The sequence below is a fragment of the Cherax quadricarinatus genome, chromosome 45, assembly GCF_038502225.1.
Source record: "Cherax quadricarinatus isolate ZL_2023a chromosome 45, ASM3850222v1, whole genome shotgun sequence".
Taxonomy (NCBI): domain Eukaryota; kingdom Metazoa; phylum Arthropoda; class Malacostraca; order Decapoda; family Parastacidae; genus Cherax; species Cherax quadricarinatus.
This window is the reverse complement of record NC_091336.1, coordinates 7,698,270-7,723,016: the sequence shown is the minus strand read 5'-3', so window position 1 is coordinate 7,723,016 and position 24,747 is coordinate 7,698,270. Positions and strand designations below refer to the sequence as shown.

The 24,747-nt window shown below is 43.1% G+C and overlaps 1 protein-coding gene and 1 long non-coding RNA gene across 2 annotated transcripts in view; one reads left to right on the top strand and one right to left on the bottom strand.

Moving 5' to 3' along the window:
• The window catches only part of LOC128694929 (uncharacterized), a 43,075-nt gene extending 31,022 nt beyond the window's left edge, over positions 1–12,053 (top strand). The window contains exons 4-5 of the mRNA XM_070094278.1: positions 2,141–2,261; positions 11,216–12,053. Coding sequence (XP_069950379.1) covers positions 2,141–2,261; positions 11,216–11,374 — 280 coding nt within the window. The 3' untranslated portion in view covers positions 11,375–12,053. The remainder of the gene's footprint in view (positions 1–2,140; positions 2,262–11,215) is intronic.
• A 10,076-nt stretch (positions 12,054–22,129) lies between these two features.
• On the bottom strand, positions 22,130–24,671 carry LOC138853997 (uncharacterized). The gene is made up of 2 exons (XR_011393172.1): positions 23,453–24,671; positions 22,130–23,318 (listed from the first exon to the last, which is right to left on the bottom strand). It is a non-coding gene; the product is annotated as an uncharacterized lncRNA (long non-coding RNA).
• Positions 24,672–24,747: the final 76 nt, after the last annotated feature.

Sequence of the window (24,747 nt, the reverse complement as noted above, 5' to 3'; positions counted from 1 at the left end):
TCCTGTCCTCCAGTGTCGTCAGGTTGATTTCCCTTAACCTCTCCTCGTAGGACATACCTCTTAGCTCTGTGACTAGTCTTGTTGCAAACCTTTGCACTTTCTGTGTGTGTGTGTGTGTGTGTGTGTGTGTGTGTGTGTGTGTGTGTGTGTGTGTGTGTGTGTGTGTGTGTGTGTGTGTGTGTGTGTGTGGGTGGGTGGGTGTATGGTGTACAGGGACACAGGCTAGCTGAGTGACTGTCTAATAGACACAGGCTGAGTGACCGCCTGATAGACACAGACTAGCTGAGTGATTGTCTAATAGACACAGGCTGAGTGACCGCCTGATAGACACAGACTAGCTGAGTGACTGTCTAATAGACACAGGCTGAGTGACCGCCTGATAGACACAGACTAGCTGAGTGACTGTTTAATAGACACAGGCTGAGTGACCGCCTGATAGACAGACTAGCTGAGTGACTGTCTAATAGACACAGGCTGAGTGACCGCCTGATAGACAGACTAGCTGAGTGACTGTCTAATAGACACAGGCTGAGTGACCGCCTGATAGACAGACTAGCTGAGTGACTGTCTAATAGACACAGGCTGAGTGACCGCCTGATAGACAAATTGGAGACGAACAAAAAATCGTGCGTCACTTGTATTCAATTATTTCTTGATAATTTGTTGCCAGGAAAACATGGTTGATTTCCATTAAGCGCAGAGAAAACGAATTGAAATGTTCCTCAGTGGCGGAGGCTTCAGCAGTTGGCTATAAGGCTTCCCCGCCACTTCTGAAGGCTTCCCGCCCTCACCATCAAGATTTTACAAACCCTTTTGAGGTTTCCACAAGCTCTTTTGGGCTTTTAAAAGCTTGTGGTGGGTTTCACGCCCCCCTTTCGAGGTTTCCTCACACCATCCTCGCCATTCTGAGAGGTTTATGTTATCTTAGAGGTTTGAGCAACCTCGTTTGTCAGTGTTCATACAACTATTGCTTTATGACACTGTCAATAGCAATCTACAAGTATGTTGAGACAATGTTTATTTTCAATACCGTCCTACAAGGGTAATGAGAATAATCACCCTCATTAGTATGTACAAGGGTAGAGATCAGAGGGCACCCTTGTTAGCATTGTTCAAGACACTGCTAATACCACACAAATTTAAGCCATTAAAAGCATTTTTAGAATGTAATTTATTCTTCCAAATATTTTTAAGAGCCTAAAAAGGTGGGTCAATATTTTATACATTCAATAATTGATTATTTAATATTATTGCTAACCCATCCTTTAACTCTAATTTTCTGATACACCTGATTTAACACCATTTCCTTCTCAACTCTCTCTTACCGATGTTTTGTTTAGATTATAATCAAAAACCCACTAGGGTTATACAGCATGGTTTCCTTAGAGCTAGACTATTATAATCAAAACTAAGCACTAAACCCACAAGGGTCATGCTAGCTTAGAGCTAGAATATCCACCTTATCATTCCTAACAATATATTCTACGTTCTCACCTGCACTACATCCACACAAGTCTACACAATCCACCTTCATAAATTACCTTTTTAGGTTATATTTTTATTTTTATTATTTTATTCTGAGAGGCCAATAAATCCATATTATTATAATAAAAAAGAAGCGCTAAACCTACAAGGGTCATACAGCGCCAATAAATCCATAATATTTAGCGCTTGATGAATGGGAACAGTGAGGTAATCCAAGGAAGGGTATTATTATTATTATAATTAAAACCGAGCGCCCAGGGAAGGGGCAGCTCCATTCTCTGGAGTCTCTCTCACCGAGATTAAGGATTATTATGGTGGAACTCTAAACCCATAGGGATTATACAACGCCTGTGGGGGAGAGGATAGAAGGCATTCAGGCTCAATTCAGGGAACTGAAGCACAAATCCAATTCCCTAGATCAAGATTATTATAATCAAAAGAAGCGTAAACTGGAAGGGTTCCCTAGATCAAGAGCCCCTCACCAGCGCCTAGGAACCTCCCTTGAGGGGCCAAGATTAAGGAACATTCCTATAGAGGGTTTAATGTTATTTAGAATACACCTTAACTTATGTTGGTAACCTTAACACTATGTTAGTCTAAAAGTCACTTCAAAGCATCAGAAGCCACTAAGAGCTTCATGTAATGTGTGTTTCAGAAGAGCTGGAGATGGCATGGCAGTAGCAGCTGGGTACACAGGAGAGGTGATGTATCTGCTGCCTTATACTATACTGGGACGCACTGAACTAGAGCCCAGAGCCACAGAAATACTGGTCCAGGTGAGTAGGCAGGATGGAGTGATAAGCATGGAGTGAGCGAGGAGGGAGATCATGGGGAAAGGAAGGGGAGAGGGAGGAAAGATTATAATTATTATAATTAAGAGGGAGAAAAAGTGAGTTCTAGTTAATTATTTTCTGGGGAAGTGTCAAGCCCACAGCATTTGCAGAATGGGAAAAATTAGATTTGATCCAAGGAGAGGGAGAGGAGCTTCAGCTCCTTCCATCAAGAGTTCCTCACTGGGATCACATTATTATTATTATTATTATTATAAAAAAGAATTGCTAAGCCACAGGGGCTATACAGCGCTGCAGGGTAAGGAAGGAAGCGAGGGTATTGGGCGGTAGAAGGGGGGAGGGATGATCAGTAGGTTACAGAAAACAGCGGGGCAGGGGATAGTACCGGGGTAGAGGGCAGCAAGAGACTGAGGTAGAAAGGGCTGAAGGTATCAGAGTTTGTGAAGTCAGTTGTTGTCAAAAAGTCAATGAAAGAGTCTGGATGAAAGGTGGGTCCATCAACGAGAAGGGAAGGTAAAGAGAGAGCAGCGGAGCGAAGACGACGTTGGAGGTATATTCTGCGTGCTCGTTGATAAAGTGGGCAGTCTAATAAATGTGGCTAACTTAAAATGGAACCTGACAATTCTCACAGAGAGGAGCAGGGCACCTCTCCATGAGATAACCATGAGTAAGACGAGTATGGCCAATGCGAAGACGGGAGAGAGTAGTCTCCCAACCTCGAAACTGGTGACAAGACGACGGCCAGTAACCTATACTCGGTTTAATAGATTGAAGTTTATTACTGAGCAGAGTAGACCAACGTTGTTGCCAATGGGTGTGAAGGTGGGTAGCTATTGCAGCAAAATAGTCCGTGAATGGAACACCTCTATATGAAACTGGCAGGTCATGTACTGCTGACCGCGCAGCAGTGTCTGCCTGTTCATTGCCCTGTACGTCAACATGACCAGGGACCCAACATAAAACAATATCTTTATGCTTGGTAAAGATGCGGCATAGCCAAAGTTGGATACGGAGGACTAAGGGGTGAGGTGTATCAAATTTCTGTATAGCCTGTAAAGCACTAAGGGAGTCTGAGACAACCACAAATGATGACACAGGCATAGATGCAATACAGATAAGAGCTGCAAGAATGGCATACAATTCAGCAGTAAAGATACTAGCCGAAGATAGTAAATGCCCTCGTACGACGCTGTCTGGAGACTTAGAGCCATCTGTGTACACTGCAATGGCATGAGAATGAGAGTTAAAGTGGTCAAGAAAAAGAGAGCGGGAAGCTACCGTAGACAGTTGGGTTTTCAAGCAAGGGAGAGAGAAAGAACAGACTCGAACAGCTGGAACTTCCAGGGGGGCAGGGAAAAGTGAGATGCTATATGAACATAGAAAGGTGGTAATTGAAGAGAAGACAAGAGCGAATGTAGGCGAAGGGAGAAGGGACGGAGCAAACAGGGGCGGCGAACAAATAAAGAATGTCCACTAATATCGGTGACCATTCTATAAATGGAAGGATTGCGGAGATCATGAGAGCGTACATAGTAGCAAAGGCAATGGGCATCACGGCGATCGGATAAGGATGGAACGTTCGCTTCTGCATAGAGGCTCTCAACAGGGGAAGAGTGAAAAGCACCAAGGCAGAAATATAATCCTTGGTGATGAATGGGGTTAAGGCTAGAGAGAGTAGCAGGAGAGGCAGCTGAATAGATCTGGTCACCATAATCAAGTTTCGATAAAATGAGGGCGGAATGTAGGCGAAGGAGAGTTCGACGATCAGCTCCCCATGAAAGATGAGCAAGGGTTTTAAGAAGGTTCAGCCAGCTGTGACAAGTTGCCTTCAGAGAGGTAATGTGAGGTTTCCAGGATAACCTACGGTCAAAGAGGAGGCCTAGAAACCTGACTGTATCATGTTCAGGGATATGGGAGTCATAGAGGTACAAAGGATGATCGGAGATGACAGAGTCTAGTGAAAGTAATTTGGCGAGTTTTGGTACTGGAAAATTTAAACCCATGTGTGGCGGCCCAATTGGAAACACGGTCGACTGCATACTGGAGAGAAACTGTAATGAGGTGACAGTCAGCGCCTGCACATGCAATAGTGAAGTCATCAACACAGAGTGATGACCAAATATTTGATGGAAGACTAGAGGCCAAATCATTAATAGCAAGGAGAAAAAGTGTTGTGCTCAAAACACATCCCTGGGGGACACCTTCAGCTTGGATAAAGTCCGGAGAGAGCACATTATTAACCCAAACACGGAAATGCCTGTCAGTTAAAAAGTTCTTAAGGAAGGATGGTAGATTGCCTCGAAGGCCTAAGGAGTGGGCTTGGGCTAAAATATTATACCTCCAAGTTGTGTCATATGCCTTCTCAAGGTCAAAAAATATGGCAATAACTGAGCAGTTATTCGCAAAGGCATTACGAACATACGTATCCAAGCGTAGTAAGGGGTCTATGGTAGAACGTCCCTTACAAAAGCCGTATTGACGAGTGGAGAGACTGTTGTGTGTCTCTAAATACCACACTAAATGTCTATTTACTAGGCATTCCATCACTTTGCAAACTGCACTGGTAAGAGCAATGGGACGATAGTGGGAGGCTTCATGTCCCGTAGTGCCTGGTTTGTGGAAAGGGAGAACAATGGCGGATTTCCACAGCTGTGGAAGAACTCCTTGTGACCAAATAAGATTGTAAAGGCATAATAGGACTGCAAGGGTTGACTGATGTAAATGTTGTAGCATACGAATATGAATGTCGTCGGGCCCAGCTGCCGATGATCGGCAAGCTGAGAGTGTTGCCTCCAGTTCTTGAAGTGTAAAAGGCACATTATACTGTTCTTCTCTGAGAGAAGAAAAGTCCAAGGGTGCTAACTCTCTGGCAGACTTTGAGGAAAGAAATGAGGGGCATAGATGGAGTCCCTGAGAAATATGGACCAGATGATTGCCAATTTCATTGGCAACATCTAGTGGGTTTGCTATATCAACACCGGCAACCCGCAGAACAGGAGCCGGGTCAGGAGAATATTTACCACTCAGTTTTCGTACTTTTTTCCAGACTGCACTCATAGAGGAAGCAGAGGTGATGGTGGAGACATAATCTCGTCAGCAAGTGCGTTTAGCGTCACGGATGACACGGCGAGCGATCGCACGCTTCTGCTTAAAATCAAGAAGTCTCTCTGTGGTTCTATTGTACTGGTACCTGCCCCATGCAGTGCGTTTCAAACGTACTGCACGAGCACAAGCAGGAGACCACCAAGGCACGCATCTCTGAGAATGCCTGTCCGAAGTTTGGGGTATACAATTAGAAGCTGCGGTTAAAACGGAGGACGAGAAGAGGTGTAAAAGTTCATTGATGGAGGACGAAGAAGGAACCTCTCTAAAAACAGTTAGTTGTGAGTAAAGGTTCCAATTTGCCTGATCAAATTGCCAGCATGGGATGCAAAGAGGTGGTGAATATGAAGGGGAAGTAAGAATGATTGGGAAATAATCACTGTCATGTAAGTCCGGGAGAACAGACCAAGTGAAGTCTAATGCGGCGGAGGAAGAGCAGACTGAGAGATCGATGCAAGAGAGTGTGTGAGTACCTGTATTTAAAACATGGAGGGGTGCCTGGCAAGAAAAGCCTCTAACTGAATGCCACGGGAATCACAGTGAGACCCCCCCCCCAGAGGAAATGGTGGACATTAAATTCGCCAAGTAACAGAAGCGGTGGTGGTAATGACGAAACAAGAAAGGCAATATCCGGAATAGATAATGCCCAAGAAGGAGAGAGATATAAAGAACAGAGTGTATACCACCTATGCAAGTGGATACGTGCTACTGTGTAATGCAGCGAAGTACGAACAAATAGCTGATGGTACGGAATATCTGTGCGTAGAAGAAGGGCACTTTCATTAAAGGTCCCATCAGGAAAAGGATCTGAAGAATACAATAAATTATAGCCTGAGATGGGAGAGATAACAGCAGAGTGTAATTTTGGTTCCTGTAAGCAAACACCAACAGGGGAAAACTGGGAGAGTAACATCTGAAGCTCACCCCGATTACCCGAGGCCGCGTATATTCCACTGTAAATAGGCCATGATTGGCAATGATAAAGATACCTGAAATCCGCAGGTAAGGGTTCCTACGGACTAGAGGGGTTAGAAAAGTCCACATGCAGAGGTAGTGGAAAACATTCAAGCAGCGAAGGAATGGTGCGCTGTGAAGAAAGGAGTTGCACTGATGGAACAGAGGAGAGAGAAGGAACGGAGGGTGGATCAGTGTCCATTCATGGTTTGGTCTCAGCAATATATTCAGAGATTGCTTCAAGAGTTTTGGAATTCAGAGACGTCGTATGGGAGACAATATTGGAAATGGTAGGGGGAGGATGAGTAAAGATTGGAACTGTAATGGACTGTACCAAGGTAGGGGGGGCGAAAGGGTGGAGGGAACTGGAGAAGCGTGGAAGGGGACAGAAGAGGCAGAAACCTGGGAGGTGGCAGAAGAGGAAGAAACTTGGGAGGGAACAGGGGAGGAAGGTACAGTATGAGGAGGAGGGTGAACCTCTACACTTGTAACAGAGCCAGTGAGAGGGGAAGAACCAGGTACAGACACAGGGAAGGTAAAATAAGGTGGAAGATGGGTAGGAGGTGTTAACGGACCTTTTTTTGATTTTAGAGAAGTAGAGGGATGATTAGGAGGAGGTGTCATACGAGATCTCGTCGCTACTGAGGCTTGTGAGGGAGAACACGAAGAAGCGAGATCAGACTGAGGCGTTGAAGTAGGGACATCTGAGCCTAGGACAGCAAAAGAATTAGATACAGGAGTGGCTATGGGAGAGGTAACCACAGAGGTGGTTGCAGAAGATGGGATCCCAGAAGTGGGGGGACGTTTTGAAACACGGGAATAAGAAACACAAGGTAGTCTCCCTTGGAGGCGGAGATGAGAAACTGCCATGGCATAAGGGAGACCTTCTGCCTCTTTGAGGTAACGGATTTCCCGCTCGTTTAAGTAGACTTGACAACGGCGAGAGTACGAAGAGTGAGCCTCATGACAATTAAGGCAAGAGGGAGGTCGATTGCAAGACATATTAGAATGGTCATTGGCACCACAGACTGGGCATTCGGCGATAGATCTGCAATATTTCGCTGGATGGCCAAATCGCCAGCAATTTCTACTGTTGTGGTGTAGGGATCACCTTTCGAACTTGTAACCGATGTCCTGCTACATAAACTGAGGATGGGAGTTCACGGCTGTCAAATGTTAAACGAGCCACATTGCTAGGGTATCGTCTCCACCCGCGGGCAGGAAGAACATAAGTGTCTACCTTGAGGATTGGGAGATCTTGGAGTTCCAGATGTTCAAGAATGTCAGTGCCACATGTCTGGAAATTTTGTTGAACTATGGTATGGGGCAGAATGACGGTACCACTACAAGAATTTGAGGGAATGATGTTTTTCAATAGTGACAGGAACAGTATCGATATGGGAAAGACAAGAAAGCTCATGAGCCTGGGTAGCATTCTGTACGGTGATGATGCGCGTACCACTCTTAAGAGTGGTGTGCGTAGGAGTGCCTTGCCAATACTGTGGTCAGAAAGGCAGTAGAGGAAGTCGGTCGTAAAGTGAAGAATTTAGTCCATTGTGCAGTCTGAAACTGAGCGTGGAAAGGTAGTGAAGGACTTGTCGATCTTTTCTGAGAAGAACGAGAAGGTGGAGAAGTATCATGAGCAGGTAATTGTCGTTGGCGTTTAGGCGTGGGACCAGAGTTGGTCCAACATGGAACGGGCCAGCGATTCGAAAATTGCCGCACCGTAGAGGGAGAGGCCAGAAGCATAGTCAACACAAGAGGTACAGAGGCATGAGGAGTGTCCGAAGAGTGGTCCAAAGATGAGGCGGGGTCAGAACGGGGTGCGGTATCAAGAAGGGGCCAGGGGGTAGCAGGTTCATGGACTAGGGCTGCCATGGTTAGGTTACTTCTTTCTTTTTGTTTTTAAGAAAAAAAAAGAAAGAAAATAAAAATAAAAAAAAGAATAAAAAAAGGGGGGACCAGGGAGGTATAGTTCCTAGGAGGAATGAAAGGGCCAGAAATCTCCCTCCGTGCCCAAGAGGACCTCAGCACCACAAGTAGCGCAGATGCAGCATGGAACCCGTGCCATACCCTACCCATCATGCCAGTAAACCAGCAATCCGGGATAGCAACCTCATATCTGCCGAGCTACCTCGGTGGACAAGAGAGGGCGGCCGGAAATCCACCACAAAGTATACCTCCTTCGGCCACCACCTCCGGAATCTGAAAGGTGGCTTCCAGAGATACACCCATCACCCGAGAGACACCCAAAGCCACCCTCCGAGATACCGGAGAGGGATCGGGACATCCCCAGGCAATCCAGATTCCACAGCAAACTACACCACCGCCAAGAACCTCAATGGAATGGGATGGACCCCGGTACCCTTTTCCCTACCTAGGAACTAGCATGCCTGTAGGAGAAAAAAAAAATAAATCCCAAAAGCCAAAAAGGAAGGGCAAAAGGGAGGGGTGGGGAGGAGGAGGAAAGGAAAAAGGGGAGGATGGGATAGGGAACGGGGGATTGGGGGGTAATTAGGTTCGGTCTGAGGAAGAGAAGTGGGGGGATGCTTTGAAACACGAGAATAAGAAACACGGGGCAGTCTCGAATGGAGGCGGAGATGAGAAACTGCCATAGCATAAGGGAGACCTTCTGCCTCTTTGAGGCAACGAATTTCCCGCTCATTTAAGTAGACTTGGCAACGGCGAGAGTACGAAGGGTGAGCCTCATGACAATTAAGGCAACAGGGAGTTCGACTGCAAGACGTATTAGAATGGTCATCAGCACCACAGACTGGGCATTCGGCTATAGATCTGCAATATTTTGCTGGGTGGCCAAATTGCCAGTAATTCCTACACTGTTGTGGTGTAGGGATCACCTTCCGAACTTGTAACCGATGTCCTGCTACATAAATCGAGGATGGGAGTTCACGGCTGTCAAAAGTTAAACGAGCCACATTGCAAGGGTATCGTCTTCGCCTGCGGGCAGGAAGAACGTAAGTGTCTACCCTGAGAATTGGGAGATCTTGGAGTTCCAGCTGTTTGAGAATGTCAGTGCCACATGTCTGGAAAGTCTGTTGGACTATGGTATGGGGCAGAATAACAGTACCACTACAAGAATTGAGGGAATGATGTTTTTCGATAGCAATAGGAATAGTATCGATATGTGAAAGAAGAGACAGATCATGAGCTTGGGTAGAATTCTGGACTGTGATGATGCGTGTACCACTCTTAAGAGCATGAAGGGAAATGTCTCTACAAACGTGGCGTAGGAGCGCTTTGCCAATACTATGGTCAGAAAGATAGGCAGTAGAAGAAGTCGGTCTTAAAGTAAAGAATTTAGTCCATTATGTGGTCCGAAACTGAGTGTGGAGAGGGAGTGCGTGACGTGTCAGTCTTTTCCGAGTAGAATGGGAAGGTAACGAAGTAACATCATCAGGAGATTGTCGTTGGCGTTTAGAAGTGGGACCCGAGTCGGTCTGACATGGGACAGGCTGGCGATTTGAAAATTGCCGCACCGTAGAGGAAGAGGCCGGAAGCATAGTCAAAGGAGAGCGGAGGTCAGACAAATCAAAGGAGTCAGTCGAAACCCCAGCACCTGAAGCGGGTGACGAAACAGCACCAACAAGAGGTACAGGGGCCTTAGGAGTGTCCAAAAGACGAGGCGAGGTCAGAACAGGGTGCGGTAACAATAAAAGGCCCAGGAGTAGCGGGATCATGGATTTGGGACTCCATAGTTAGGTTACTTCTTTGTTTTTGTTTTTAAGAAAAAAAAAAAAAAAGAAAATAAAAATAAAAAAAAAGAATAAAAAAAGAGGGGACTGGGGAGGGATAGTTCCCAGGAGGAATGAAAGGGCCAGAAATCTCCCTCCACGCCCAAGAGGACCTCAGCACCGCAAGTAGCGCAGGTGCAGCATGGAACCCGTGCCATACCCTACCCTTCATGCCAGTAAACCAGCAATCCGGGATAGCAACCTCACATCTGATGAGCTACCTCAGTGGACAAAAGAGAGGGCGGCCGGATATCCGCCACAAAGCATACCTCCTTCGGCCACCACCCCCGGAATCCGAAAGGTGGCTTCCAGAGATACACCCGTCGCCCGAAAGACACCCAAAGCCACCCTCTGGGATACCGGAGAGGGATCGGGACATCCCCAGACGATCCAGATCCCACGGCAAACTACGCCACCGCCAAGAACCTTAACGGAATGGGATGGACCCCGGTACCCTTCCCCCTACCTATGAACTAGTGTGCCTGTGGGAAAAATCCCAAAGGCCAAAAAGAGGAAGGGCAAAAGGGAAGGGTGTGGAGGAGGAGGAAAGGAAAAAGGGGAGGATGGGATAGGGAAGGGGGAATTGGGGGGTAATTAGGTTCGGTCTGAGGAAGGAGACCGACAGGGCTAATTCCTCAGACCAAGAGCCTCTTCACCACGCCAAGGAGCCCCCCTTGAAGAGGACTGGGATCACAGCTCCTCCAATCGAGGATAACAAATAAACAAACCTTTTATTCTCACAGATTTTACACAGGTTTATTATTACAATCAAAATTAAGTGTTAAACCCACAAAGGTCATATAGGTTTAATATAGCAGCAATTGTAAAATTTCTATTACATTCATGGGGGCAAGCACTAAACCCACAGGGGTCATGCAGTGCCTCAGGAACGGAAGGCATTCAGGATTTATTCAAGGAACTGGAGTACTTGTCCAATTCTTAAGATCAAGAGCCCCTCACTAACATCAAGGAATTGGTATATTATTATTATATAGTATTTATTCAGGTTAACAGCATAAAGTGTCATGTTATAGTTACTTTACAAACATTAATCCTCTAACACTTTGAGATGAAAGACCCACATGAGTTTAGCACTTCACTTGAGGTAAACTAAAGATAAATGTATTTCAGGATGCAATATTGTGGTGTGTGAGCGAGTGTGTGGTGTGGTTCGTGGTGAAGAGCTTCACCAGGAGGAAGGTGATAGCCAGCACACGTCAGCTCTCCCACCAGAAGCTCAACATTGGCAAGCTCAACTTACGTTCTCCTGACCTCAAGAAGTTCTCTTGATAAATCACCACTCTTATTGTCAAGTTTTATTGTGTCTGTCTGTGTGTGTGAGAGGTATTATCATGGAAAACTCCCAAAGTATTAAAAGTTCATTCAACACTATTGAGAGAGAAAAAAAAAGAGAAAGAGAGAGAGAGAGAGAGAGAGAGAGAGAGAGAGAGAGAGAGGTCTGTTGGAAGCTACACGAGCACATTACTTTCCTTGGAGTGGTAAACCCGTAGAGGTCATAAACTGCCTAGGGAATGGGAGACAAGCAGATTAAGATGTTAACTATTTCCTTGAACTAAGAGCCCCTTGTCACCCTTAAATGGAACATACCCCTCAAGGGAGGTTCCCTCATCCTGGTAAGGGGCTCTTGATCCATCCCTTCCTTGGATGGAACCTGAAAACTTCCCATTTCTTATGGGCCCCTACAGGTTTATCACTTTCCCCTCGTTACAATCAAAATTAAACGCTAAACCCACAAGGGTCATACAGTGCTGCTTGGCAGCATGTGCTGAAGATGTAATATGGGAAGATCAGAGACCAGCGAGGGTGAGAAGTATGCAAGAGACAAGAGTCAGTAAGAGGAGTGACGAGTGCTCAAGTGCTAAAGGGAAAATATAATCAAAGTTTGTGCAAATCCCCTTAATGTGGTGATTAATCTATTGTTTTAATTTCCAGCAGTTTACATTCACAGGGAAGTGCTAAAAAAATAGCAGCAACACAAGCTTTGTGGAGAAGATAATACAGTTTAATCCAAGGAATAGGAGGGCAGCTTTTAATTTTTTCAATCAAGAGCCCTTCATCAACAATAACGAACCCTTATGAAGGTGTATTTTATTAAAGATATTAATTACCCTTAAATAAATGATATGAATAGTAACATGGAAAGAGGCTTAAGTAAAATGCAATCCTTTATTGATGTTTCACCCACACAGTGGTATTTATCAAGTGGCAAATAGGAGAGGAAGAACAAGTGTATTCCTAGAGAATATAGTGAAGAAGTCTGGTTATTATTATTTTTTTATTAACACATCGGCTGTTTCTGCCAAGGTAGAGTAGCCAGAAAAAGAAAAACTTTCATCATTCACTCCATCACTGTCTTGCCAGAGGCATGCTTACACTATAGGTTTAAAACTGCAACATTAACACCCCTTCTTCAGAGTGCTGGCACTGTACTTCCCATCTCCAGGAATCAAGTCCAGCCTGCAGGTTTCCCTGAATCCCTTCATAAATGTTACCTTGCTTACACTCCAACAGCATGTCAAGTCCTAAAAACCATCTGTCTCCATCTGCTCCTATCTAACATGCTAATGCACGCTTGCTGGAAGTCCAAGCCCCTCGCACACAAAACCTCCTTTACTCCCCCTCCAACCTTTCCTAGGCCGACCCCTACCCCACCTTCCCTCCACTACAGATTTATACACTCTCGAAGTCATTCTATTTTGTTCCGTTCTCTCTACATGTCCAAACCATCTCAATAACCCCTCCTCAGCCCTCTGGATAATAATTTTGATAATCCCACACCTCCTCCTAATCTCCAAACCATGGATTCTCTGCATTATATTCACACAGCACACTGCCCTCAGACATGACACCTCCACTGTTTCCAGCCTCCCCCTTGTTACAACATTCACAACTCATTCTTCACACCCATACAAGTGTTGGTATAACTACACTCTCCTACATTCCTCTCTTTGCTTTCAAGGATAAAGTTCTTTATCTCCACAGACTCCCATGTGCGCCACCCACCTTTTTTTCTTCTCGTCAATTCTATGATTCACCTTATCCTTCATAGAGCCATCTGCTGACACATCCACTCCCAAATACAGTATCTGAACACATTCACCTCCTTCATACTCTCTCCCTCTAATCTAATATCCAATCTTCCATTACGTAATTATTTTTTTATCCTCATCACCTTACTCTTCCCTACATCCACTTTAAATTTCCTTCTTTTGCATACCCTGCCAAACTCATCAGCCAACCTCTGCAACTTCTCTTCAGAATCTCCCAAAAGCACAGTGTCATCAGCAAAGAACAACTGTGACAACTCCCACCTTGTGTTAGATTCTTTATCTTTTAATCCCATAACCTCTTGCCAACACCTGAGCATTCACTTCTCTTACAACTCCATCCATAAATATACTGAACAACCATGGTGACATCACACATCCTTGTCTAAATGACTCACGAAATCGTAATGACATAATTGCAAACAAGCCATACCAAGGACAGGGATAGAACCCGCGATCAGAGAGTCTCAAAACTCCAGACCGTCGTGTTAGCCACTGGGCCAGCTAGCCACAATAAGATTCATCCAACTAGGTATATTTCTACACCATAGGAAGGTTAGCATAGGTACCACAGTGACCACAAATGCAAGTTTTTACAGACAAATCTCCAGCTAGCATGGCCGTGATGAACTCTAGCTCCAGTCCTCTCAAAGTCGTCAATATGACTCATGAAATCATAATGACAAGATTGCAAACAAACCATACCACGGATGAGGATAGAACCCACAATCAGAGTGTCTCAAAACTCCAGACCGTCACGTTAGCCACTGGGCATTTGTGGTCACAGTGGTGCCTATGCTAACCTTCCTATGGTGTAGAAATATACCTAGTTGGATGAATCTTATTGTGGCTAGCTGGTCCAGTGGCTAACTCGACGGTCTGGAGTTTTGAGACTTTCTGATCGTGGGTTCTATCCCTGTCCTTGGTATGGTTTGCTTGCAATCGTGTCATTACGATTTCGTGAGTCATGTTGGCGACTTTGAGGGGACTGGAGCTAGAGTTCATCACGGCCATGCTAGCTGGAGATTCGTCTGTAAAAACTTGCATTTGTGGTCACAGTGGTGCCTATGCTAACCTTTCTATGGTGTAGAAATATACCTAGTTGGATGAATCTTATTGTGGCTAGCTGGCCCAGTGGCTAAGGCGATGGTCTGGAGTTCTGAGACTCTCTGATTGCAGGTTTTATCCCTGTCAGTGGTATGGTTTGTTTGCAATTGTGTCATTACGATTTCGTGAGTCATGTTGACGGCTTTGAGAGGACTGGAGCTAGAGTTCGTCACGGCCACGCTAGCTGGAGATTCAATTGCATAAACTTGCATTTGTGGTCACAGTGGTGCCTATGCTAACCTTCCTATAGTGTAGAAATATACCTAGTTGGATGAATCTTATTGTGGCTAGCTGGCCCAGTGGCTAACGCGACGGTCTGGAGTTTTGAGACTCTCTGATCGCGGGTTCTATCCCCGTCCGTGGTATGGTTTATCCTTGTCTAAGACCTACTTTTACTGGGAAATAACCTCCCTCTCGCCTACATACTCTAACCTGAGCCTCACTACCCTCGTAAAAACTTTTCATCGCTTTCAATGACCTACCTTCCATTCCATACATTTGCAACATCTGCCACATTGCCCCTCTATCCACCCTATCATATGCCTTTTCAAAATCCATGCATGCTCTCTGCCAATCCCTAGGTACCTTACCCTCTTCCATACATTTATTAAAAAAAAAAAACTAACCACTCCAAAACTATATCCCCACCTGCTTTTAACATTTCTATCTTTATCCCATCAATCCCAGCTGCTTTACCCCCTTTCATTCTACTCACTGCCACACGCACTACCCCTACACTCACAACTGGTTCTTCCTCACTCTTATAAGATGCTATTCCTCCTTGCCCAATACACAAAATCACAGCTTCCCTATCTTCATCAACATTTAACAATCCCTCAAAATATTCCCTCCATCTTCCCGATACCTCTAACTTTCAATTTAATAACTCTCCTATTTTTAACTAACAAATCCATTCTTTCCCTAGGCTTTCTCTACTTATTAATCTCACTCCAAAACTTTTTCTCATTTTCAACAAAATTTGTTGATAACATCTCACTCACCCTCTCATTTGGTCTCTTTTTACATTGCTTCATTACTCTCTTAGCCTCTCTCTTTCTCTCCATATACTCCTCCCTCCTTGCATTACTTCTTTGTTAAAACCTCTCATATGCTAACTTTTTCTCTCTTACTACCCTCTTTACATCATTCCACCAATCACTCTTCTTCCCTCCTGCACCCACTTTCCTGTAACCACAAACCTCTGCTGAACACTAACACTATACGTATTTTTAAACCTACCCCATACATCTTCTACCCCATTGCCTATACTCTCACTAGCCCATCTATCATCCAACAGTTGTTAATATCCTACCCTAACTGCCTCCTCCTTTAGTTCATAAGTCTTCACTTCTCTCTTACTTACTGTTTCCATTCTCCTTGTATCCAATCTACATTTTACTCTCACTGTAGCTACAATTAAAAAGTGATTTGATATATCTGTGGCCCCTCTATAAACATGTACATCCTGAAGTCTACCCAACAGTCTTTTGTTTACCAGTACGTAGTCCAACAAACTACTGTCATTTTGCCCTACATCATATCTTGTATACTTATCCTCTTTTTCTTAAAATATGTGTTACCTATAACCAAACCCCTTTCTATACAAAGTTCAATCCAATGCTCCCCATTATCATTTACACCTGGCACCCCAAACTTACCTACCACACCCTCTCTAAACGCTTCTCCTACTTTAGCATTTAGGTCCCCTACTACAATTACTCTCTCACTTGGCTCAAAAGTTTCTACACACTCGCTTAACATCTCCCAAAATCAATCTCTCACCTCTACACTCTTCTCTTCTTCAGGTGCATACACACTTATGACCCAATTTTCACATCTGACCCTTATTTTAGTATGCATAATCCTTGAATTTATACATTTATATTCCCTCTTCTCTCTCCATAACTGATCCTTCAACATTATTGCTACCCCTTCCTTAGCTCTAACTCTCTCAGATACTCCTGACTTAATCCCATTCATTTCTCCCCACTGAAACTCCCCTACCCCCTTCAGCTTTGTTTCACTTAGGGCTAGCAGATCCATCTTTTCATTCATAACATAAGCAATCATCTGCACTACATCCACACACATTGAAACATCCCAATTTCATAAAGTTTTTCTTTTCCTTGTTTTTAATAATAAAGGAGAAGGGGTTACTAGCCCATTGCTCCTGGCATTTAGTCGCCTCTTATGACACGCATAGCTTATGGAGGAAGAATTATTTTCCACTTCCCCATGGAGATAAGCACTAAACCTACAAGAGAAGTCAGGTTAGATGTGTTCAAGCTAAACTTTGGGGAGCTGGAAAAAACATGCTGAATAAATGTATGATTTAAGAAGTGAGGCACTGTGTTTACTGCAGTGCTTCTTTATACTGTGTGTGCCTATGAACTATTACTATGGTAAACTGATCTAAAAGCTTTCTAGAAGAGACTCAGCTATGCTATAGAAGGCTTTATTCTGGTTAAGATTACAGGATGTGCTCATGATTGTAGGATCTTGCATCTCTAGGTGTCTCCCGTGGCAAGGAGTCATACTATGTTAGCCTGAGAAATGTTTTAGCATTTTAAAAGTTTCCTCTACACTGTTATCAAGATAACAGAAGCCTTATACTGTGCAAGTCCCTGAAATATGTGAGAGTTTATGAAAATAAACTATGACTATGAACAGTATTTTAAAATTATCAATTTCCTAAAACAGACATAATTGTGGGGAAGAGCTAAGTGAACAAGGGTCCTACAGCACTTGGGGAATTGTAAATAATGAGGATTGATCCAAGGAGGGGGAGGACAGCTCCAAGCCATTGAATCAACGCATTTTTTCACTAAAATTAAGATATTTTTGGTTAAAATGCATTAGAAGTGCCTCACATTGTGTGAATTCTAATGAAATTTTATATTTAACTTTAAAAAATTAGGGAAATATCACACAGAATGAGAAAAGTAGTCTCTGCTTCATAATTCTACATTAACTGTGAGATGAAAAGCACTAAACCTGTATAGGGTTACACAGCACCTGGAGTATGAAAAACATTAAGATTTGATCCATGGAAGGGGATCAGGAGGATTTTGCTAAACATGTAGAGGTCATACAGTGTATGACAAATAGGAGGAATACAGATTTGATTCAAGGAAAGTGAGGAGACGTTCACTTAGATCAAGAGACCCTTCACCTGCATTAAGGTCCTACGAGGGTCTTAAGGGTTACGGTGATTGGGAAATGGGATGGGATAAAGTTTTTGATGTACATGGAGCCAATCCATCCATGAAGAGACCATATAAATCTGTAGGGAAAGGAAGGCAGGGTGGGGGTCATCCCCAAAAAGATTGGAGGGAGAGGGCAAAGGAGGTTTTGTGGGTGAGGGGCTTGGATTTCCAGTAAGCATGCGTGAGAGTGTTAGATAGGAGTGAATGGAGATGAATGTTTTTTGGGACCTGATGAGCTGCTGGAGTGTAGGGATTCAGGGAAACTGGTTAGCTGGACTTGAGTCCTGAAAATGGGAAGTACAATGCCTGCAATTTAAAGGAGGGGTTTGGGATATTGGCAGTTTGGATGGATATCTAAGCTGTCGTATCTGAGCACCTCTGCAAAGACAGTGATTATGTATGAGTGATGGTGAAAGTGCTGTTGAATGATGAAAGTTTTTTTCTTTCTTTTTGGGTCACCCTGAATTGGTGGGAAATGGCTGATGTGGTTAAAAAAAAAATTATGCTTGGATAAAAGTTGCAAGAAAGTGGATGCAAGACTGTCCATGCAGGTGATGCTAACCTAACAAAACCTTCACTAAATACAAGCATTCCAAATAGTAACTCTTCATTTCTTTTTGCCAGCATTCAAGGTTTGAAAAGAAAAAATAATTATTCAAACTATACAAATGGGCTCCTCACAGAAGCAGATATGTTGGGAGAACTCATAAACATACACAAGGGTTTGTTTTGGACAGTGAGATCTAGGTGAAAAATTACAATGTTTACAGATCTGAGAGAGAGAGCAAAGTACAGGGAGGAGTATAATTCTATGTGAAAATACATTTTGCTGCACAAAACTAATGAACTCATCAACTCATACAACAGAAGTACTAGATATTAAAAATAGAAAACAAGAATCTAGCAATTATCTTTGTATATAAACAATTGTCAGCAACAGCCAAGGAATTCACTGAACAGACAAGATAGGCAGCTACTTGAAAATCCTACACAAAATATCCTCGTTGAGGATTTCAACCCTCCAAATGTGAAAAAGAAGATGGTAAAGAATAGCATAGTACTAGAAATAGCACCTCAAAGCATGCCAACTCAACAGAAACCAGAGAGCTACTAGGGCCCTATGAAAATTTGCTTTGATCCAATATATAACAATCTACTAGAAATAACACTATGAACTGATCTTCATAAACAATGAGGAACTAATTAGACAATTTTAAATACAACCTTCCATCACAACATCATGGAAGTACAAATCAGTGTAAATTCTGGTGTGCAAAGCTCCAGAAATAGTAAACAAGAACTGGAGAATTAACTAGGTTAAAAATAAGCAAAGAACTATCAGACATTCCCTGGAAACAATCTTGAATATCATACATCAAATCTTTGACAAGGTGATGACACCAAATTCCATGAACCAACATAGACTTTAGAGTGATAACATCATTCTTGTCACAACTACTTAACCATCATGACATAATCACAAAGGCATTGGAAGAAAACCAAAATGCAGATGTGATGTACAGGGGTTTTGCAAAGGTATTTTGACAAAAGCAACTACAGAGTGAGAGCATGAGGGTACTAGGTATAATGAGAAAAGTAGGGAAATGGATAATACAATTTTCTGAAGAACAGAACACACAGTAGTAAATATAACAAAATCTGGCTAGAGCAAAGTAAGGAACTCAGTACCATGAGGTAGAGCCCTGGCACCTCCATGGTTTCCCATCCTCACAGTAGACTTGGGTAAAAATAACAGTCACAGCTTTGTATCATTTGCAAAGTATAAGAGAATAAGCATTAAAGTCACCACAGTAAAAGACAGTAAAAATAATATGATGCTTGGTGGTGACGAATTCTAACTGTTTGGATATTGTAAAAATAAAGTCGAGGCACTGTATACAAAATGCAGGAGGACCATCTAATAGTGCTAAAGTAACATGTGGAAGCCCTTTGTGTAATAATGTCAGCTGACCTATCATTCAGGAAACATTAAGACAGATGTAGCAAAAGCCAGAAAATGAAGAGGTAGATGAGAACTTTCAACACAAAGAAGATAATGCTAGTACCTTTGATGGGTTTATCTCTGGGGTTGACAATTTTCTTGTTCCTGCAATGTGGTCCTGACCCAGGATTGGCTGGTGCATGCCTGGTCAACCAGGCTGTTGCTGCTGGCAGCCCAACATTATTCAAATTACCTGTGCTCTCTTGCTCAGAGTGCTGTCCGGTGTTGATGGCCCCATTCAAGGCAAGCGAGATCTAAGCTGGAATACACAGAGATCATTCACTGCTCACAATCCAGTGAAAGTAGAGGCACCATGGGCACAATACTAGAAAACTATCACCACCTATGGGCCTAGACTAACACACTACCAGCAGATATTAGAAAATATTACTGGAAAATTCTAAAAAACAGAATCTGGATTACAATCTATGCCGAGTGCAAGATCAACCAGGCTGTGCTGGATGTGTGGGCCAGCAGGCTGCAAACAGCAACAGCAGCTGATTAATAATAAGGATGTGTAGAGAATGTAACAAGAGTATAGTGTAACCAATTATTTTCTATGGGTGTGAAGCATGGGATTCAAATGTTGCAATGAGGCTGGTTGCAGCTAGTTGTCATGTTTGAGAGCAATGTGAGATGTAGATATCATGCAAAGTATTCATGAGGATAAACTAGAAGACAGTGGAGCAGAACAGATGATCAAGAGGGTATATAAATCTGGGATGAAAGGAGCAGTACCTACCTGGAGGATGTACTGGGGGGTCAATGCCCCTGGGGCCTTGTCAGTGACCAGGTAGGGGGTATAAAAAAAAGAATGTGTATAAATATATATATTTTTTTTTTCAACAAGTCGGCCTTCTCCCACCGAGGCAGGGTGACCCCCCCCCAAAAAAAAAAAAAAATGAAAATCCCATACTTTCATCATTCAACTCTTTCACCTCACAAACACGTAATCACTGTCTTTGCAGAGGTGCTCAGATACAATAGTTTAGAAGCCTATATAAAGATACATAACATATCCCTCCAAACTGCCAATATCCCAAGCCCCTCCTTCAAAGCGCAGGCATTGTACTTCCCATTTCCAGTACTCAAGTCTGGCTATATAAAAATAACTGGTTTCCCTGAATCCCTTCACTAAATATTACCCTGCTCACACTTCAACAGCTCGTCAGGCCCCAAAAGACATTCGTCTCCATTCACTCCTATCTAACACGCTCACACGTGCTTGTTGAAAGTCCAAGCCCCTTGCCCACAAAACCTCCTTTACCTCCTCCCTCCAGCCTTTTCGAGGACGACCCCTACCCTGCCTTCCATTCCTGACAGATTTATACACTCTCCATGTCATTCTACTTTGATCCATTCTAAGTGACCAAACCACTTCAATAACCCCTCTTCAGCCCTCTAATACTTTTAATAACTCCACACTTCCTCCTAATTCTCTGCATATTTACATTACACATTGCCTTTAGACAGGGCATCTCCACTGCCTCTAACCTCCTCCTCGCTGCAGCATTAGCAACCCAAGCTTCACACCCATACAAGAGTGTTGGTACTACCATACTTTTGTACATTCCCTTCTTTGCCTCCATGGATAACGTTCTTTGTCTCCACATATACCTCAACACACCACTCGCCTTTTTTCGTTCATCAATTCTATGGTTAACCTCATCCTTCATAAACTTATCCACTGACAAGTCAACTCCCAAATATCAGAAAACATTCACTTCTTCCATACTTCCTCTTTCAAATGTTATATCCAATTTTTCTTAATTTAAATTTTACATTTGATACTCTCATTTCCTTACTCTTATCTATGTTCACTTTCAACTTTCAACCTTTACACACCCTCCCAAACTCGTCTACTAACCTTTGCAACTTTTCTTTAGAATCTCCCATAAGCACAGTATTATCAGCAAAAAGTAACTGTCAACTCCCATTTTGTATTTGATTCCCCATAATTTAATCTCACCCCTCTCCCCAACACCCTAGCATTTACTTCTTTTACAACCCCATCTATAAATATATTAAACAACCATGGTGACATTACACATCCCTTTCCAAGACCTACTTTTACTGGGAAGTAGTCTCCCTCTCTTCTACATACCCTAACTTGAGCCTCACTATCCTCATAAAAACTCTCTACAGCATTTATTAACTTACTACCTATTCCATATACTTGCAACATCTGCCATATTGCTCCCCAATCCACTCTATCATATATCTTTTCCAAATCCATAGAGGTAATGAAAACTTTATCTAAATGCTGTTCACATATATGCTTCAAGGTAAACACTTGATCTACACATCCCCTACCCACTCTAAAACCTCCTTGCTCATCCGAAATCCTACTCTGTCTTACCTCTAATTCTTTCAATAATAACCCTACCATACACTTTTCCAGGTATACTTAATAAACTTATTCCCCTATAATTTATACAAACTCTTTTGTCCCCCTTTCCTTTATATAAAGGAACTATACATGCTCTCTGCCAATCCCTAGGTGCCTTTCCCTCTTTCATTTTTTTTTTTTTTTAACAAGTCGGCCGTCTCCCACCGAGGCAGGGTGACCCAAAAAAGAAAAAAATCCCCAAAAAGAAAATACTTTCATCATCATTCAACACTTTCACCTCACTCACACATAATCACTGTTTTTGCAGAGGTGCTCAGAACACAACAGTTTAGAAGCATATACCTATAGAGATACACAACATATCCCTCCAAACTGCCAATATCCCAAACCCCTCCTTTAGAGTGCAGGCATTGTACTTCCCATTTCCAGGACTCAAGTCCGGCTATATAAAAATAACCGGTTTCCCTGAATCCCTTCACTAAATATTACTCTGCTCACACTCCAACAGATCGTCAGGTCCCAAATATTAACACGCTCACGCACGCTTGCTGGAAGTCCAAGCCCCTCGCCCATAAAACCTCCTTTACCCCCTCCCTCCAACCTTTTTGAGAACGACCCCTACCCCGCCTTCCTTCCCCTACAGATTTATACGCTCTCCATGTCATTCTACTTTGATCCATTCTCTCTAAATGACCAAACCACCTCAACAACCCCTCTTCAGCCCTCTGACTAATACTTCTATTAACTCCACACCTTCTCCTAATTTCCACTCTGAATTTTCTGCATAATATTTACACCACACATTGCCCTTAGACAGGACATTTCCACTGCCTCCGCCTCCTCGCTGCTGCATTCACAACCCAAGCTTCACACCCATATAAGAGTGTTGGTACTACTATACTTTCATACATTCCCTTCTTTGCCTCCATAGATAACATTTTTTGTCTCCACATATACCTCAATGCACCACTCACCTTTTTTCCCTCGTCAATTCTATGATTAACCTCATCCTTCATAAATCCATCCGCCTACACGTCAACTCCCAAGTATCTGAAAACATTCTCTTCTTCCATACTACTCCTCCCCAATTTGATATCCAATTTCTCTTTATCTAAATCATTTGATACCCTCATCACCTTACTCTTTTATATGTTCACTTTCAACTTTCTACCTTTACACACACTCCCAAACTCGTCCACTAACCTTTGCAATTCTCATTTAGAATCTCCCATGAACACAGTATCATCAGCAAAAAGCAACTGTGTCAATTCCCATTTTGTATTTGATTCCCCATAATTTAATCCCACCCCTCTCCCGAACACCCTAGCATTTACTTCTTTTACAACCCCATCTATAAATATATTAAACAACCATGGTGACATTACACATCCCTGTCTAAGACCTACTTTTACCGGGAAGTAGTCTCCCTCTCTTCTACACACCCTATCCTGAGCCTCACTATCCTCATAAAAACTCTTTGCAGCATTTAGTAACTTACCACCTTAAACCATACCCCCGGCCGGGATTGAACCCGCGGTCATAGAGTTTTGAGACTATGACCGCGGGTTCAATCCCGGCCGGGGGTATGGTTTATTTGCAATCGTGTCATTACGATTTCTTAAGTCAACTTACCACCTATTCCATATACTTGCAACATCTGTCACATTGCTCCACTATCCACTATCATATGCCTTTTCTAAATCCATAAATGCAATAAAAACTTCCCTACCTTTATCTAAATACTGTTCACATATATGCCTCAATGTAAACACTTGATCTACACATCCCCTACCCACTCTGAAACCTCCTTGCTCATCCGCAATCCTACATTCTGTCTTACCTCTACTTCTTTCAATTATAACCCTACCGTACACTTTTCCTGGTATACTCGGTAAACTTATTCCTCTATAATTTTTACAATCTCTCTTGTCCCCCTTCCCTTTATATAAAGGGACTATACATACTCTCTGCCAATCCCTAGGTACCTTCCCCTCTTTCATACATTTATTAAACAAAAATACCAACCACTCCAACACTATATCCCCCCCTGCTTTTAACATTTCTGTCATCCCATCAGTTCCAGCTGCTTTACCCCCTTTCATTCTACGTAATGCTTCACGCACCTCCCCCACACTCGCATCCTGTTCTTCTTCACTCCTAAAAGATGGTATACCTCCCTGGCCAGTGCATAAAATTATCGCTTCCCTTTCTTTGTCGACATATAAAAGCTCCTCAAAATATTCTCGCCATCTACCCAAAACAAAAATACCAACCAACACTATATCCCCCCTGCTTTTAACATTTCTGTCATGATCCCGACAGTTCCAGCTTTCATTCTACGTAATGCCTCGTGCACCTCCCCTACACTCACATCCTGCTCTTCTTCACTTCTAAAAGATGTTATACCTCCCTGACCAATGCATGAAATTACTGCCTCCCTTTCTTCAACAACATTTAAAAGTTCCTTAAAACATTCCCACAATCTACCCAAAACCACCATCTCCCCATCTACTAACTTCCCTACTCTGTTTTTAACTGACAAATCCATTTGTTCCCTAGGCTTTCTTAACTTGTTTATCTCACTCCAAAATTTTTTTCTTATTTTCAGCAAAATTTCTTGACAGTGCCACTCCCACTCTATCATTTGCTCTCTCTCACCACTCTCTTCACTTTTCTTTTATACTCCATATCACTTCTGCTTTGCAAAAACCTCTCATAAGCTACCTTTTTCTCTTTTATTGCATTCTTTACCTCATCATTCCACCAATCACTCCTCTTTTCTCCTTCACCCACCCTCTTATAACCACAAACTTCTGCCCCACATTCTAATACTGCATTCATTTTTAAAACTAGCCCACCCCTCTTCAACCCCCCCCCCCCACTACCCATATTTGCACTAGCTCACTTTTCTGCCAAAAGTTGCTTGTATC